Raw genomic sequence first — 17761 nt, 5'->3', positions numbered from 1 at the left:
TCTTCCACCGGGTCTTCAATTCCAAGTAGTAGTGGCACATTTTGGTGTCTTGTATGTCTGTAGCACTAAGGTGTTGTACCGTGTTAGCCATTATGAATGTAGTGAGAAGTCAAGCAAAATGACCCCTTTTATTGGCTAACTAAAAAGATTACAATATGCAAAATTTTCGAGGCAACTCAGGCCCCTTCTTCAGGCAATATGTAGAAATTAAATCTACAACTAGGATCCTAAAATAGGACCCGGAAGAGTCCACATGACCAAGAATTAAACGAATACGCAAATTAGCCGCATCCTCAGTGATTTTGGCTTATGAATAGCCGATAAATGTCTATTCCTGAACATGCAACACTAGCACATTCAGGAACTCTTCATAGGTGAAAACTCCAGAAATTTATAAATTGAGAGCAACTGTTATTTCCTATTTTGTGCGTTTTTTTTTTTTCACTCTTATTACTGAATTCACCTTATGTTCTGCTTGACAATCCCGTCTAGGTAAAATAGTGAATTATAGGGTTAATTTTCACATTGCTATCAACATACGGGCCTGTAGTTAATGAAAATTATTTTAGAGGCAACTTTTCCCATTTTAACATCTTTGTTCTCTTTTCATGGGCCCACTTTGGGGGTCTCCATTATGTTTCATTTTTGTGTCTAATATTTGTAACAAATGTACACTTCACTAAGTACAGAATACTTTTAAAGCTACTCAAGTGTTCTTCATCCAGCTCAACAAAGATTATTTTAATATGACTTCTATTCATCTTTGCAGAATTAAACTTTTTGAAACTAAGTTGTTAGGCTTTGATCTCCTGCAACTTTACACTGGATTATGCCGATTTCAAAAAGTGACGGCTGAATGGAAATCAATTTATTAGTACTATTTTTTATCAGAATTGTTACTGCCTTTGACCCAGTGCTAACAGAATTGGCCCTGCACCCCCAACCTTAAATTTGACTAGTGGGCTTCAGAATGGCATGTTACATATTCCAGATTTAAACTACCACTCCATCTCTACAATATATAAAATCATTTTACAATCCCTTCCTTTCAAAGATCCAAGAGGACACTGGTAAAATGACCTCTCAATTAATATATCAGAAAAGGAGTGGAAAGTAGCAATGCAGAGAATTCACTCGAGCTCCATATGCGCAAAGCATACAATTATACAACTCAAAATTATATAATCGAGCACATCTGTCTCGACTAAAACTCTCCAAAATGTTTCCAGGGCATGATCCAACCTGCGAACGTTGCAACCAAGCCCCAGCCTCACTAGGTCACATGTTCTGGGCCTGCACCAAATTAACATTATTCTGGACAAAAATTTTTAATTACCTCTCAGACAGCCTTGGACTCACAATCCCTCCTAACCCATTAACAGTTGTGTTTGGGGTTCTTCCAGAGGGTCTTAAAGTGGAGAAAGACAAACAAACTGTGATTGCATTCACTACACTGTTGGCACGCAGACTTATTCTGATAAACTGGAAGAACCCAAACTCTCCTCTTTTAAGTCAGTGGGAAACTGATGTGTTATATTATTTGAAATTGGAAAAAATCAAATACTCAGTTAGAGGATCTGTGCAGACTTTTTTCAAAACATGGCAGGATCTAATCAGTAATATTTTAAAATAAGTTTATAAAGCACAGAGAATTTATTAATTTAGGTATTTTTACAAGCCTTAAATTTTACACCGTTTGGCTTGCTCTCTCTCTCAAGGGTGGGGATCGATCTGTTCTTAGCATAATTCTTTTTTTTGTAAAAACTTGATTGCTATGTATTGATTGTAATAAAATTAATAAATAAAAATTAAAAAAAAAATAAATAAACTACCAACGTGCGCATGGGGGGACAGTTTACAGTCTCAAATAGTGTTATTTGTCTGCCAGACCAGGGGTTGGCGCTCTCACCTAATCCTCTCTCCTCTTGTTCCTCTGCAGTTCTTCCAAAGACTCCGCCTCTCAATGACATCACCACCGGTCCACCCACTGATGACATAATTTCCAGTACCCAGAATCCACCTCCCTACCACATCAGTTCCTATTCTGGCTGCCCTGACTCCACCTTTGCTTCCTATCCACCATATTTATAGAGCTAGTCAGTTCAGTTGTGAACTCTTCTTATGTAAAAACACATTTCTTTTCTTTTGATAATTTTTCAGTATACGGGGTGACCATCCCCAAACCTTTTTCTGTCTGCTTCCTAATTTTTCACCACACTATATTTAGCCATTAGACTTCAACAATTCCAACACCTCTGTATTTTGGGTTCTTTTGATTATCACAGAATTTTACTGTATATACTCGAGTATAAGACAGGTCTTGAAACCCGAAAATTCAATCATAAAATCAGACCCCGACTTATACGCCATTCAAAAATGTGACCCTTAATTTTTTTTTTTTTTTTTTAACCATCTTCTTGCCTCCCTCAATCTCGCACCAGTTTCTCAGACGCATCGAATTTTGTTGCAGCAGTGCGGTTACCAATTTCTTTCGCTACTTCAAAGATGTTTAATTTAAAGCCAACTTCATATTTACTTCTGATTGAACGCTCTATCATAGATAAAGGATGCTCTTACAATAAAGGTGTATGAGGAGGGTGTGAGATACAAAAAAACACAAAGCAGTGCAAACGTCGCTTCAAAATAGTTTGGGTATTACTGTGTGGTCACGTAGGCACAATAGAAAGAGGGAGAGGTTAGGAGGACGTGCTGATACAGCGCATTGCAGCACCCACATAGAAAAGAAAGGCCTGTGTGCTCCATGGTTACTCTCTCAGGTGGGTGTTAGCGTATCATAATCTCTAGGACCAATAGTGAGAGTTTTCCGCATTCGACTTATACGACCAACATTATAAAACACCAGAAATTATACGGTGGAATCGAGCCCTGACTTATCCGCGGGAGAACTTAGACATGAGTATACACAGTAAGTCTGTATGAGTGTCTCCTTTTCATTTTAGCCAAACTTACAACTATCATATACAAAAAGGTGGTTTGTGTGACCATGTCATGTGGTGCAGGGTCAAACTCAAGTACCTTAACGTTACCAACCCAAAGAGGCGGTAGATGACTTTTGGCCCAACAGTGAGCCTTTTAGATCAATCATGAGGGACTCCTCTAAGTATGTGGGTCCCAATCTGAAGGGAAGACAGACCTGCAATACACGAAGGGCCAGAGCTGGAGATTCTGCTGCCTTAATGTGTCTGATAAGCTATTGGGGATGTTCTACCAGTCCACTGTCACCAGTGTAATGTTCTGCATTGTCCTCTGCTGGGGAGGAACACCAGATTCATGAATAAACTATTCAGGAGAGTCAGAAGCACCCTGAATTTACTGGAGGCAGGGGCAGAAAAAAAGGAGGATGACACAGTAAGGGCCCATTATAACTAATGCTGCCCACCATCACTATGATGTGTTGTGGCGGAGCACCTTGAGCTTTAAGCTCAGGCTAAAACAGCATCCTGGGAGCTACACGGGCTGACAGATAATATGCCCGACTTCACCCTTTTCATTAATAACATACACATGAGTAGACAAAGAATACTTTTTGGAACCAATACACACAGGACATATTGTGTATACCGTTCTGGGTCTTGTACTCGGGTTTTCTTCTTCAGTTGTCTACAGTGGCATTTTGTGGCACTGCCACTATCTGATCAAAGTACAATGCAGCCACCTGTAATGTTGGATGAAATGTGGAGACTCTAAAATGTTGATGACAAACACATCATTGACATTTTTAGGGCAAAGTATAAAAACACTAAGCAACTACTTAAGCAGGTTTATGTCTGACAGAATGACCAATGGATGCTGGATGGTCTTTTGGCCTTGGAACCCTTGCAGAATCATTTTCTCTAGATTCCTGCCGGCTGGAGTTTTTATTTTTCTGTACTCCCTGGCCATGTGAGTATAGCATCATTATAACCATTAAAGATTTAGAAAATGAATTCAGCAATTGAATCCACAATTAATGACTATTACTTGTTTATCATTATTATGTGTGTCTTAATTTAATTTAATTATTTCTGGTATTTTATTCATTCATATTGTGAGACCCGTTAAGACCAAAAATGGTGACACATGGGTGACGCAGCAGTTGAGGGTTGTTTGTCTGCCCGTGAGTTAACGGAAGATTCGCCGCACCACCGAGGCAACTACGAGTTAGCAGGCCTGCTGTGTAACGCATCCGTCGGCTCGGGTGGATGTGGGGATCACTTTAATTTGGCCACTGACCCGGCCTGCTGTTTTTTCTTTCTGTCCCCTCCCCTCCAGGATGACCCGATCCCAGCCGCTGATCCACAGCCGCTGGACCGACCTGACGAGGGGGGCCTGAACTGAACAAGGGGGTCAAGGCAGGATGACTGATAACATCACTGCTTGTTTGCTGTGTCTGTGTGTAGTGAAGTGGTAGCTCCCATTTCAATAAACCCTCTGGCTGTTCCTGTTTTGAATTGAATAAATTCGGTTTTCCTAAAGCCCTTGGATTCAGCTTCATCTTTCGGGTGCAAGACAGTGAGTCACGAGTCACAATATACTTTCAGTATTTCTATTTGAAATGTATTATTTTTCTTTTTACCTGTATTCTTTCTTTAACATCTTATAAAGCCCTTTCAGCAACATGTTTTGTTTGAAAATACGCAATAGAAATACATGGTTTTGTACTTGAGCAATCAATTGCACTTTCATTTTACTCTTATGCATAATGACTTGTTGCTGCCACAGCAGGTGAATTTCCTCTTATGGAATAATCCATACAGACATTTGATGTTACAGAGAGAGCAGCTCAGTTGCAAATTCCCAACATCATTAAATGTTATACACATTACATTCCGCAAACACTTCATGAGCACAACATATGCGTACATTCACTCTTAGAGATGGCAGACAAAGCCCTGCCAATTGCTGGGTCTGTACACGCGCGCTCATTCATCGTGAATGAAAAATCAGGGCCCTAAGCACTTAAGATTTTGTTGCCCCCATATATATCTAATTCAAAAAATAAACAATAATAAAATGTAAAATAAAATTGTATTTTTCAAAATGAAACAATTTACAGAAAGATGGAAAATCATGTTTAATTTTGAATACTTCCACTTTATTTATGCTTGAAATTTTTTCTTTTAAGGCGGCACGATAGCACAGTGGGTAGCGCTGCTGCCTTGCAGTAAGGAGACCAGGGTTCGCTTCCTGGGTCCTCCCTGCGTGGAGTTTGCATGTTCTCTCCGTGTCTGCGTGGGTTTCCTCCCACAGGTCCAAAGACATGCAGGTTTGGTGGATTGGCGATCCTAAATTGTGCTTGGTGTGTGGATGTGTGTGTGTGTGTGTGTGCCCTGCGGTGGGCTGGCACCCTGCCTGGGGTTTGTTTCCTGCCTTGTGCCCTGTGTTGGCTGGGATTGGCTCCCGTGACCCTGTACTTAGGATATAGCGGGTTGGATGATGGATGTTTTCTTTTAATTTCTCTAACTGCAATATCTTTGATCAGATTCTCAAAACTAATTTTACATAACACATTTGCTTCTGTACTTAACAGAGATAAGGCATCCAGCCTGCCTTGTTGTATAGGATTTTTAATATACTTCAACTAAGAAAATGAACACTCAGCTGAGCAATTTGTGACCATTAATGTTAAAAACATAAGAAAGCAAATGTCTACATTTGGAAAGGCACGCTCAATATTATCTTCTACAATTATTTTACAAAGATCAGCAGGACTGAATCTTGTTTGTACATTTTTGTAGCACTGAACGTATGACACACATATGAGTGAAACTGCTGAAGCTCAGCTTTGAAATTTGTGTTTAAGCCCTCTGGGTAAGCATCAGCCACCTTTTGACAACACTGAGAGCACCTTTCCATTTCAGTAGATTGTTTAGTGACATCATGTGTGGCACATGACTTAGAAAAGAATATCTCTGCTGTTCTCATCTCAGTTTCAAGTTTGATAATTATCGTAAGTCTGGTAACGCTGTGCTGCACTCACTCTCAGTGGACGACAGAACGGGAGAGCCGACATAACCAAGATAAGCACGGTCACGTGAGCCTCGGTGGACCGTGTAGCAGTTACTAGATTGTAATTTAATTGTATTCCCAAGATTAACATAGATCATTAACCTCTGTCTGGTATTACTATTTTGTAATGATATATATATATATATATATATATATATATATATATATATATATATATATATATATATATATATATATAATGTAATTGTGGAACGTAGTTCAGCTGCACCATTTGCAGTTTTGTATGCCACATGGTCCTTGGTAAATCCGGCAATCGAGCACTTCTGTGGTGCCCACCCCATTACCTACCCCCTTTTTCTTGATGCCCTAAGTACGATCTGATTTTACTTAATGGCTAATCCAGCCCTGATCAATATAGACGCGCTTGGCGGATACTTCTATTTATAGACTAAAAACCTGTTTGACCAAGGGATTGAACATTAGCGAACGACAATGGGCATGTCTGTGGTTGACATAAATCGCAATTAGGACTCAGACTGGACGTGCAGTGCACAGACACAGACCCGGGAGCAGATTGGCCAATTGGGCGTGCGGAAATCGACTCCCTGCCCATCCGTCCTGAGCATAAACACAGCGGACCGAAAGAAACGCCGCCTAAATTCTGGCAGAGCTCGCACGATACTCTCGGGACTCTGCGAGTGAAGTCGGTGTATCTATCTAGAGTGGACTCCTCCGCTAATGCTGAGCCTTTGGTTTTATTCCTCACAGATATATTTTAAGTACGCACCTTTTCATGGACTCGGCTACAACACATCAGCATCCTCCGCCACCACTCGCGTTTTGAGCTTTGCGCTCCCTTTCCGTCGCACTGGTGACGTCATCGTCTTCCTACTTTAGATTTTCTTTTCTCCAATAATAAAGAAAAAGGGAGCGGAGGTAGCTATTGAACTAACCTACAATTGTACTTCGTAGTAACCTTAAAAAAGACAGATTTAGGTGTGATATTTACATGATCTATTACGGTATTTCGCAAGTAAGATTATAAAATGTATCAAATAGAATTTGCACTCATTTTCATTATTACAGCTGTGCAAGGCAAAGAGTATATGATTTTAATAATTCTGTACATTAGTCACTAAAGACATAACCATTATTACAATTTAAACAATTTGTATAAAGATACATTTCCAGAATAAGTACGGATCAGGTTCAGTTTAAAATTAATTGTTTCAATGACTTTAAAAAATTCTTAGGTAACGTTTAGCTGGATAATATTAATGAACTAAGTGATATCGTGCTTCTCTTTATTTACTTATGAATCCATACTTTAGTGCTGCTGGTGGTAGGACTGCTGCCTTACGTGTCCAGAGTCCCGGGTTTGAATCCTACACCCAGATGTGGTCTGTCCAGAGTTCGCATGTTCTTCCTGTGTTTGTGTGTGGCTACTTGGCGACTCCAAGTTGGCTTCATAGAGAATGTGTGTCAACAGTTTGTTCAAGTTTTGCACGTATTCATTCTTGACGTGTCTGCCTCTCATTTAGTATTTAAATCAAAATTTTGAGTGATAAAAAAATACTGGACTCATTTCCAGTTGTTAGGTGTGTGTTCTTTTTTCCTAGTTTCGTATCAATTCGGGTATTTTTACACGCGTTTTTGGGGTTACTGAATACGTGGAGGGACCCCCCAAAAGGACAGAGTGGTGGCTCTAAGGCTAAGGTTCTGCAACGGTATCCGGAAAGTTGCAGGTTTGAATCGTCACTGCCAAAAGAGATCCTGCTCTTCTGGGCCCTTCACCTGCAATCCCTCATACAAGAAATTGTATAAGGCGAGATAATGAACAAAACACACACACACACACAATCTTGTGGAGGGCGAGGCCCTTTTAGTACATGTGAATATTCTAGAAACCCTTCTGCATCAGTGTGCCAACTGGCGTTGTTGTGAGGTGCTGCGTTCAGCTTCAGTAATTTTTCTTCGAAGACTCTTCCCAACACGTTTGCCTACCGGTATTTTGTCGGAAGATCTGAGCATGAAACGAGTTGCAGCAAAATTCGTGCCTCGCTGAATAATGAGACAATCGCTTGGCTGCACACCGTGCGCTGAAGGAGCAGTTGGTGGCTGACCCCGATTTTTTCACCCAAAATCATCACCGGAGACGATCCTTGGTTGCTATGGTTACGACCCCGGAACGAAGCAGCGATCCAGCCAATGGAAACCTGCCTCTTCACCACGACCCCAAAAAAACCACGACTAGTTCAGTCGAAAGTGAAAATAACGATCATCTGTTTCTTTGACGTGAGGGACATTGTGCACTCGTGTGACTTTTTTTGTTTCTCCGGATGAAAATAATCCTCAAAGAGAAACGTTTTGCCGTTGTGTAATAGAAATACAGAAATATTTTGAGATAAAAAGGGCAGAAGCCCTTAAAGGGATCAAAATTGAAGAATTCCAAAACTTTTTTGAGGAAAAAAAATGTCTTGATAAGTGCATTTACATCAACACGGAGAGTACTTTGAATGTGACTTAAGTTTGAAAGTGTAAAAATAAATACAGGATTTTTTTTAAAACAAATTCTATTTTTGTTGTGAAAAATTAAGCGGGTTCGGGATTAAATTATAATCACTACGCTCATCTGGTCCAGAGGTAGATGAACATGTCCAAGATCTATTTATTGATTTCATCCAAATATATACAAATGTGAAGGTATGGTCTAAAATAAATAATAAATAAATTAGCTATCACAGTGTCAGTCAGTCATTATCCAACCCGGTATCCCAGCCAACACAGGGCGCAAGGCAAGAACAAATCCCGGGCTGGGCGCCACAGCACAATTAGGCGCACAATTTAGGATCACCAATGCACCTAACCTGCATGTCCTTGGACTGTGGGAGGAAACCGGAGCACCCGAAGGAAACCCACGCAGACACGGGGAGAACATGCAAACTCCACGCAGGGAGGACCCGGGAAGCGAACCCGGGTCTCCTAACTGCGAGGTAGTAGCGCTACCACTGCGCCACTGTGCTGTCCTGCTATCACAGTGTCTTTCTATGTGTCTCCGTTAATAATATTTTTAATAGGGTACATTATTTATACATTACAGTAGATGACTTACTACAATCATAACATCAATATCGGGACATTGTTAGAACGTAAAACTATTAAGTATTTACTCAACTTAAATAAGTAAATTATTTTTAATGTATACATATATTGATTACATGAGGAAACCGTAATTCCAATAGAAATAATACGCGTAAAGCTCGAAATAGCGACTGTTCAACCATGCTTTAGTTTGCTCAAATCATCTATATTTTAAAAACTGTACTGAAATATTTACATATATCCAAATTACGAACATAAACACATAAACGGTATACTTTAAGAACAAACGATTAAATTACACACGCGCGCACATATATAAAAGCTCAAAGTGCTTTACAAGATGTCAAAGAGAAGTTACAAGAAAAGAAATAAAAATAAGATTAGAATAGAATAGGTTCCTGCCTTGTGCCCTGTGTTGGCTGGGATTGGCTCCGGCAGACCCCCGTGACCCTGTATTCGGATTCAGCGGGTTAGGAAATGGATGGATGGATGGATGGATAGTAATGAATACCAACAACAAAAAAACAAATCTATACAATATAAAACAGATATATTACCATTAGATGAGGAGAATCCTTATATAAAATATGATAATGTAAGTCTCCAAAGGTCAGTCCGGTGATGAAGTCAGATGGCCAGAAGGACAAAAAAAAAAAAACTCCAGTTAAGCTAAAGGAAAAACAAAAAAAAAACACCATAATGTCCTGGAGTTCCAAGGCCAAAAGACCACTTAGCCTCCACTGGGCACTCTACCTACATTATTAGGGGGCATGTCCTTTGAGGTCATGAACCGATATTAACAACATGATGGATTATAAGGGTCATCATTTTGTGCACTTGCTCATCAGAGTTTGCACATTCCAAGTCTTTTTGACAATCTTTTTTTTTTTGTTTTAAACATCCCTTTTTTGTTTTGAATTCTGCCTGGATTTTTGATTCCCATTTTGGTTTTGGTCTTCTCTGTTTTGACCCCTTTTACTGGCTTTAACTGCATCTTTTCACGCGGTCTCCCTTCAAAACGTTTCCCTTGCCAGCGTGTTTGTGTAATACTCAGGCTGTCAGTCCTCACTTCATTCCCAGTCCTGTCCTGGTTTGTCATTTCACATTTCAACTCCTTATGAAGTTCCTTCTGTGCAGTTGCAGTTCCATATTGAAATGCCCTGTTTCTTCTGTTTAGCAATTCCTTTAAATCTATGGTCATCCACTGTTTGTCATTTGGATATATTTTGATAGATGTAACTGGAATTATGGGGTTCTTGTAGGACTTTATTTAACTGCTTGTGGTGTCCGTCAGTTCATAAATACCAGCACAGAATTCTTTAAACACAATCCAGTCTGAGCATTCAGAACAGCCACACAGGCACTCAATAGACTCCCTGCTACATACTTCAAATTACTGGCTTTTCTCTTTTGAAAAATCTATATATATAATTCACTAAGGCAAGACAACCATGGAAAGCACGCCGGAAGAGGCGTGGATTCACTAAGCCGCCGACAAGTAAGACACCTATGGCGCACGCAGGAAAGAGTCACACCCACCAACTCCAAGACCATTGGATACAACGACAACTCGCAGGGCCACGCCCACCAACTCGGACGCGACGACACAGAAAAAATGGCGTCATTTATATTTATCTGTCGTAGAGGCCACATACAGTGCAGGTCAGGTTAATGTCATGTGCATGTTATGCACCTCCAAGCTACGTTGACTGTTCATAGAGGCATGTTTCTCGTGGAGGTGAATCGCCATATGCAGCGTGTGAAACGGTTTGCGAGGGGTATCCCATGGCATTCTTAAAACAATCCTTTACAACTGAGGTTGAAGCACAATGAACTAAGCAGTCTTTAAAAACCAACTTTTCGGTTATGACGCACGACCGCGTGCACCACAGCAAACTGTTTTACACGCTACATACAGTTATTCGCGTCTTCTTAGATGCTCCTACAGGAACACGGAAGACATTTTCCTGCCCACCAACACTCCTTTTTCACCAAATGGCGTCTACCCTCGCTCTCTAGGCATTCACACTGCCTGCCCATTTGCCCGGATGCAAAAACTCACCGACCACCCAGTTAGTCCCTTTCGTCTGTGCTAAGAGTCCGCATGCACGTCTGAGCCACGCGGCGTTTGTTATGCCGAGGGTTCACTATTGTTGTTGTATTTTGCTCTCTCCAGAGTTCCATCTTTTCATTCACTTACTGTTGTGTTCTCACACCAACCCATTTTAGACATCCATGTCTTTCCAGAAGTGTTTAGCATTCAATAAATAATTATGCATGAGATTGACCGTGTGTCTACCCAGCGCAGAGAGGCGTGGGTAAGCCGTTGAACCCCATTCGGGCTGCAAACCATCGAATTCCCACTAAATGTGACTCATACGCTCCCACTCATTACGTCCCTACACTTTGTGCACACCCCCCTCCTACCGTGGTCGGGTATCTTGGTGGATTATATATGGAAAAGCAGCCAAAACCGAGGGGTATCCCATGGGGTCCTTAAAACATTCCTTTACAACTGAGGTTAAAACACAATGAAGAAGGCAGTCTTTAAAAAAAAAAGAGTTTTCGGTTACGACGCACGACCCTGTGCACCATAGCAAACTGTTTTACATGCTACATGCATCAATTCGCTTCAGCGACAAACATGCGTCTTCTTAGATACTCCTGAACTTTGTTCACACCCCCCTCCCACCTCGCTACTACCGTGATCGGGTGTCTTGGTTGGATTATATATAGAAAGGCAGTCAAGACCGCACAGAGCAATGAAAAGTCTAGAGTTCCATCTTTTCATTCACTTTCTGTTGTATTCTCACACCAACCCATTTAAGACATCCGTGTCTTTCCAGAAGTGTTTAGCATTCAATAAATAATTATGCATGACATTGAGCGTGTGTCTACCCGGCGTGGGTAAGCCGTTGAACCCCATTCGGGCTGCAAACTAAGTCCCACTAAGTGCGACTCATACGCTCCCACTGGTTGTGTCCCAACCCTTTGTACACACCCCCCTCTCACCTCGCTACTACCGTGGTCCAGTGTCTTGGTGGAATATATATAGAATAGCAGCCAAAACCGCACAGAGCAATGAAAAGTCTACGTCAGTTACAGGTACATCTGTACTGTGTAAAGACAGCGACTCAAGTGACAAGTTGGACGTGGGCACATGAGCGGGCAGTACATACTGAACGGTAAATCAGCAGACTAGCATGACGGACTGAGCTGAATGGACGTCATTCTCCTTTCCTCCCGTTGCACACTCCACACTGTGCACCCTCATCCCTCCGTCTGGCAGGAGAAGGCGCGAGGGTGGTCCGCCAGTTTTCAGTCACTTCAGATGATTGTGTGTTGGTTCGTTCCGTGCATTGTTACAGTGTTGCTTTTCTTGCTGATTTATTACATTACCGATTTTTCAAATGTTAATTTTCTCCCTCTGCTTAAAAATCATTAAAAAACCGACCTGATTATGCGGCGTATGGTACGCCGCGGGTTTGCTAGTATTTTATATTCAGGAATGAGCTGAATGCAATTATGACCTGATGGAACCCAGAAGAGGTTTGGCTCTATATATGTAAGCTCCTTTAATGTTCCTGTAGCAATGATCAAGCACTCTGTTGTGACGAGTTGGGCAGGTGACATACAATGAAAAAAATACAGTGTCTTGTTAGAGCATGAAAACAATCTCGACAAGAACAAGCCATTCAGCTGAACAAAGCTCACCAGTCTTATCCACTTAATTCAAAAATATCATCAAGTTGAGTTTTGAAAGTCCTATTGTATACTACACTACTTGGTCTATGGTTCTCTGTGTAAAAAAAAATCTTCCTAATGTTTGTGTGAAATTTACCCATAACAAGTTTCCGACTGTGTCCCCGTGTTCATTTTAAAGTAACAGGACTGGACTAATTCCCTTCATAATTTTAAACACTTCAATCAGGTCTCCTCTTGTTCTTCTTTTGCTTAAACTGTAAAGGCTCAGCTCTTTTAATCTTCCATCATAATTCATCCCCTGTAGCCTTGGAATCAGCCTAGTTGCTCTTCTCTGGACCTTTTCTAGTGCTGCTATGTCCTTTTTGTCGCCTGGAGACTCAAACTGCACCCAGTACTCCAGATGAGGCCTCACCAGTGTATTATAAGGGTTGAGCAGAGTCTCTTGTAACTTGTACTCCACACATCAGGGCGCTATATAACCTGATATTCTGTTAGCCTTGTTTAATGAATATTAGTTAAATCACCCAAAATAAAACCCGGGGAGACTGTGATGATTCAGGCCTCTATATTGCTCTGGAGATACGGTGACCTGCTTCAGTTGCCAACATCCTTAGGTGAACATGTAGAATTGTAACGAAAATTTATGGAAACTGTGTCAACAAATAAATGGGGCCCAGTGAGACAGACAGAAGCTGCACATAATATGACAATCACCAATTTACATCATTGTTTATTTGTGTAAAGACAGACACCCGCAACGTGTGTGACTCTTATAAATATGCAGGTGCCTGAGTGATCCTTCAGAGTAATACCATAGGGGAACTATTTTTGGTTCCATAATGAACCATCCATGTGAAGTTTCCAGAAAGTAATTTTATTTAGACCAGTAACAGGTTCCATAAATAACCATGAATAGATGATAACAGATTTGTGAAGTGCCAATAGATTCATGACTAATCAGAATCACTAGCTTGGTAGCTTTGGAGTGGCATATACCAGAAAACAACTTCATACAAAATACATAAAGTTAAACAACATACATTATAAACAGTTGTAGAATAATGCATTGTAAAGGAGATGTGCAAATGCCGTAGCACATCATAGTCTGGACTTTGCCTGGACCACTCAAGGACAGTCAGAGATTTTTCCCAGAGCCACTCCAGTGTTGTCTTGGCTGTCTGCTTCAGGTCATCGTCATAGTGAAAGGTGAACCATTAACCCATCTGGGGTCTCAAGCACTCTGGAGCAAGTCGATCTCCCTGTATTAAGTCTAGAATCCCCGAAGCCTGCAAAAAAACTCGTAATCCCAGCCCACCTTAAATTCCTTAGCACCTCTCCATTAGCGTCTTTTGTTTTGCAAATGTGTCTCTCAGCACAAGCAGCCTGCTATCCCATCCTCCCAACCGATGGAGCTGAAGTTAGTCACAAAATTCTCAGAGCTCAATTATGTTTATCTGGGTGTGAGGTGCCTGGAGTTGTAGAGGGTAAACAATATCTCGTTATTTTGAACACTAGAGTTGGAGTTGGTGGGCATGGCTCCTTCCTGCGTGCGCCATAGGTGTCTCACTTGTCGGCGGCTTAGTGAATCCACGCCCCTTCTGGCGTGCTTTCCATGGTTGTCTTGCCTTAGTGAATTATATATATAGATGTTACTTATGTAAAAGCCACATTGAGTATTATTTACCTTTATTTATTTACTTATCTTCCTACAGTGTAAAGTCACAAGTAGACTGCAGAGCTTCCTGTGTTTCATCGACATGGGCATGCTGACACAGTACGTGTCACCTGAGGACTTCACCTGCTCTGTTAGAGACCATTGGGCGCTTGGTTACATCTCTGACCAACATGCTTCTTGCCTGGTTATTCAGTTTAGCCAGATGGCCAACTCTGCAAAGAGTCCTGATGGTTCTAAACATCTTCCATTTCACAACTTTTGAGGTCACTGTGCACCTGGGAACACTCAAAGCTTTACAAATCGTTTTATCCCTTTGCCCTAATCTACATCTCACCATAGTTTGATTATAGAGTTCCACAGAGGGTTCCTTGGACTTCATGATTTGATTTGTGTCCTGAGAGAGAGGTTAGGATCATGCACTGATACATCGCATTGCCGCACCCAACACACGGCAAACAATACAATACAATTTATTTTTGTATAGCCCAAAATCACACAAGGAGTGCTGCAATGGGCTTTAACAGGCCAGGTTATATAGCGCCCTGATGTGTGGAGTACAAGTCACAGGAGGTTCTGCTCAAGCTTTATAACACACTGGTGAGGCCTCATCTGGAGTACTGTGTGCAGTTTTGGTCTCCAGGCTACAAAAAGGACATAGCAGAGCTAGAAAAGGTCCAGAGAAGAGCGACTAGGCTGATTCCAGGGCTACAGGGGTTGAATTATGAGGAAAGATTAACAGAGCTGAGCCTTTACAGTTTAAGCAAAAGAAGATTAAGAGTGTTTAAAATTATGAAGGGAATTAGTACAGTGGATCAAGACTGTTATTTTAAAATGAGTTCAAGAACACGGGGACACAGTTGGAAACTTGTTAAGGGTAAATTTTGCACAAACATTAGGAAGATTTTCTTTACACAAAGAACGATAGACACTTGGAATAAGCTACCAAGTAGTGTGGTTGACAGTAAGACTTTAGGGTCTTTCAAAACTCGACTTGTTTTTTTCAAAATGTTTTTTTGAAGAAATAAGTGGATAGGGCTGGTGAGCTTTGTTGGGCTGAATGGCCTGTTCTCGTCGAGAGTGTTCTAATGTTCTAAAGACAGGTACACCCTCAAAGCATTTATCCGGACGGGAGCTGTCACTCCAGTAACCACAAACACAGTGAGCAGCAGTGACGTTATCAGTCGACCTGCATTAACTCCCTTCTTCAGATTGAAAAGAGCAGATAGCCTCCTTCAGCAAGCAGGTTCATTCTGGAGGAGAAATAACAGACAAGTGAGCACATGGCCAGGTTAGCGGCTGGTTTTAAATGTTCCCTGCATCAACCATCAGACAACAGACATGTTACGCAGTAAGCATGGACTTGCAGTTGTGGCAGCAGCAGCGGACAACCAATTCCTGCCTGTTTCATTGCACAGTACAGTTGGGGTGGTCGAGAGCCCATTGGAGTTTAGTGGGGCTACATAATAGTATATTCTATGTTTGTGCTGAGAGCGTTTTGTTTTCATCGTCCCTTTTACTTTTCGTTTTGTGTGTGTCAGTGAATGTTGTCCACGTAAGTGCAGAGGGGAAGGATGATGGAGAGAAACCGCAGCCCTGAGACGAAAATCACCTGACTACGCACCAGATGCATCCGGGAAATTTGTCTTCCCCTGTCATTCCATTACACTGGCATCCTGGCCAGTTAAGGATCCTTTATCAAGTCCACCCAGGATGCCAGCATATCCATGTTCTGTCCATTTCCTGGTTGTGGCAGGGACCACCTGGCCTCATTGGTAGGCCAACCTCCATTCTGGGTAAGGAATCTTGAACCAGCTCAGGTCTGGCATCCATTACAGGTGCAAGACAGGAGTAGGGGGTTTTCATTTAGGATTTCATATAAAAAATGCACGTCTTTGAGTAACTTAGAGACATGGAGAACATGTGCCAGCTGTATACTAACAGAACCCAGCATGAGACTTGAACAACACATCTGTTAGGCATTCTGCAATAAGAAAGACAGAAAGCAATGTAATCCAATAGCACACAAGACTAAGACTCCCATGTACTGAGCTTGTTTCCCTTTTCTTTATCCATAAAATTACAAAAGTCAAGCAAACAAAAGCATCACTTTTAAAACAAAATACTCTTTTGGGTACATTTGCACTTGTAAATCAGAGACCACATTTATATTATAAGGCTTAAAAACAACAATGTCAATATTTTATTGCAAATATTTAAAGTGTGCGTGATGTACATTTTGACATTTTCATAATGTTGAAGAATTACATCACAACCCAATTCGTCTTTTGATCAATAAGTTCAGTTAGAAAGACTTTGCACTGTCTGATATACAAATGAAAGGTCAACATGCAAGTTCCAGATGTGCCGTTTTGTTGTTGTCATTATGTCATTATACATGAAGACTGAAAAATCTCAATTATCTTTGCTGGTTTCTCAATCCTTGACATCTGTAACCAAGAAAAAAAAAAATTCAGATTCCAACTGTAATCACTTTCACGGAAACTGTAACTGTAACTGGAACCTGATGGGACAAATTAACTTTATTTTATAGGTCCTGTCTATAGTGTACGCCATGCTTTACAAGCAATCAACTATATTACAATAGTTTACGCAGATCTGCCTCTAACAATCAGCAGAAAAGCAGGTTAAATGAACTTGTAGCAAAGGACCACTTTATCTGTAGTGTGTTCAGGACTTATAGTGTTCACTCTGGAGTGTCGAACAGGACACTGGCAAATGAAGCAGAGAATTCCACACAGCAGCTTAGAATGAAATTGAATTAATTTATTTGAAGATATACACCTGTAGGTATAGGTGTACAGTATTTGTGCGCGTGTGTGTGTGTGTGTGTGTGTGGTCTACAATAAAAAAATACATAAAACTTATTGGTAAATTGAACAAAATCCACTAGATGGCAGTATTACTCAACTTAAGCACTACCTTACCGGCAGTATAGAATCGAATCAATAACGTAATCAGTACGTAGTATTAACAAACTTACAGTAAATTACATTGATGTAATACCATAATTATTATTAAATAATATTGCTGCATGTAACTAGCACTAAGGCACATTCCCAACATATAAACGCTAAACAGTACACTTAAACAACTTACATCTTAACGTATAAAAATATACAAGTAAAATGCAAACGAACCCACCTCTGGTCATTAACGCATACTTCTTATTTATTCAGGACAGTACTGACTCTTACTTATAACAAACAAATGTTTCTCTACGCGGAAATGACTACTACAGCACACGTGCATCTCCTTCGCTCTTTTAACATCTCATAATATGCGCACTCG

The 17761-nt window shown here is 40.9% G+C and overlaps 1 protein-coding gene and 1 pseudogene across 1 annotated transcript in view; both read right to left on the bottom strand.

Moving 5' to 3' along the window:
* Window positions 1-6837, bottom strand: part of LOC120533235 — a 40019-nt pseudogene extending 33182 nt beyond the window's left edge.
* Window positions 6838-16623: 9786 nt separating this feature from the next.
* LOC120533182 overlaps window positions 16624-17761 on the bottom strand; it is a 74578-nt gene continuing 73440 nt past the window's right edge. The window contains exon 11 of the mRNA XM_039759913.1: window positions 16624-16899. Coding sequence (XP_039615847.1) covers window position 16899 — 1 coding nt within the window. The 3' untranslated portion in view covers window positions 16624-16898. The remainder of the gene's footprint in view (window positions 16900-17761) is intronic.

Source organism: Polypterus senegalus, chromosome 8 (assembly GCF_016835505.1).
Source record: "Polypterus senegalus isolate Bchr_013 chromosome 8, ASM1683550v1, whole genome shotgun sequence".
NCBI lineage: Eukaryota > Metazoa > Chordata > Cladistia > Polypteriformes > Polypteridae > Polypterus > Polypterus senegalus.
This window is presented reverse-complemented; position numbering and strand designations above follow the sequence as displayed.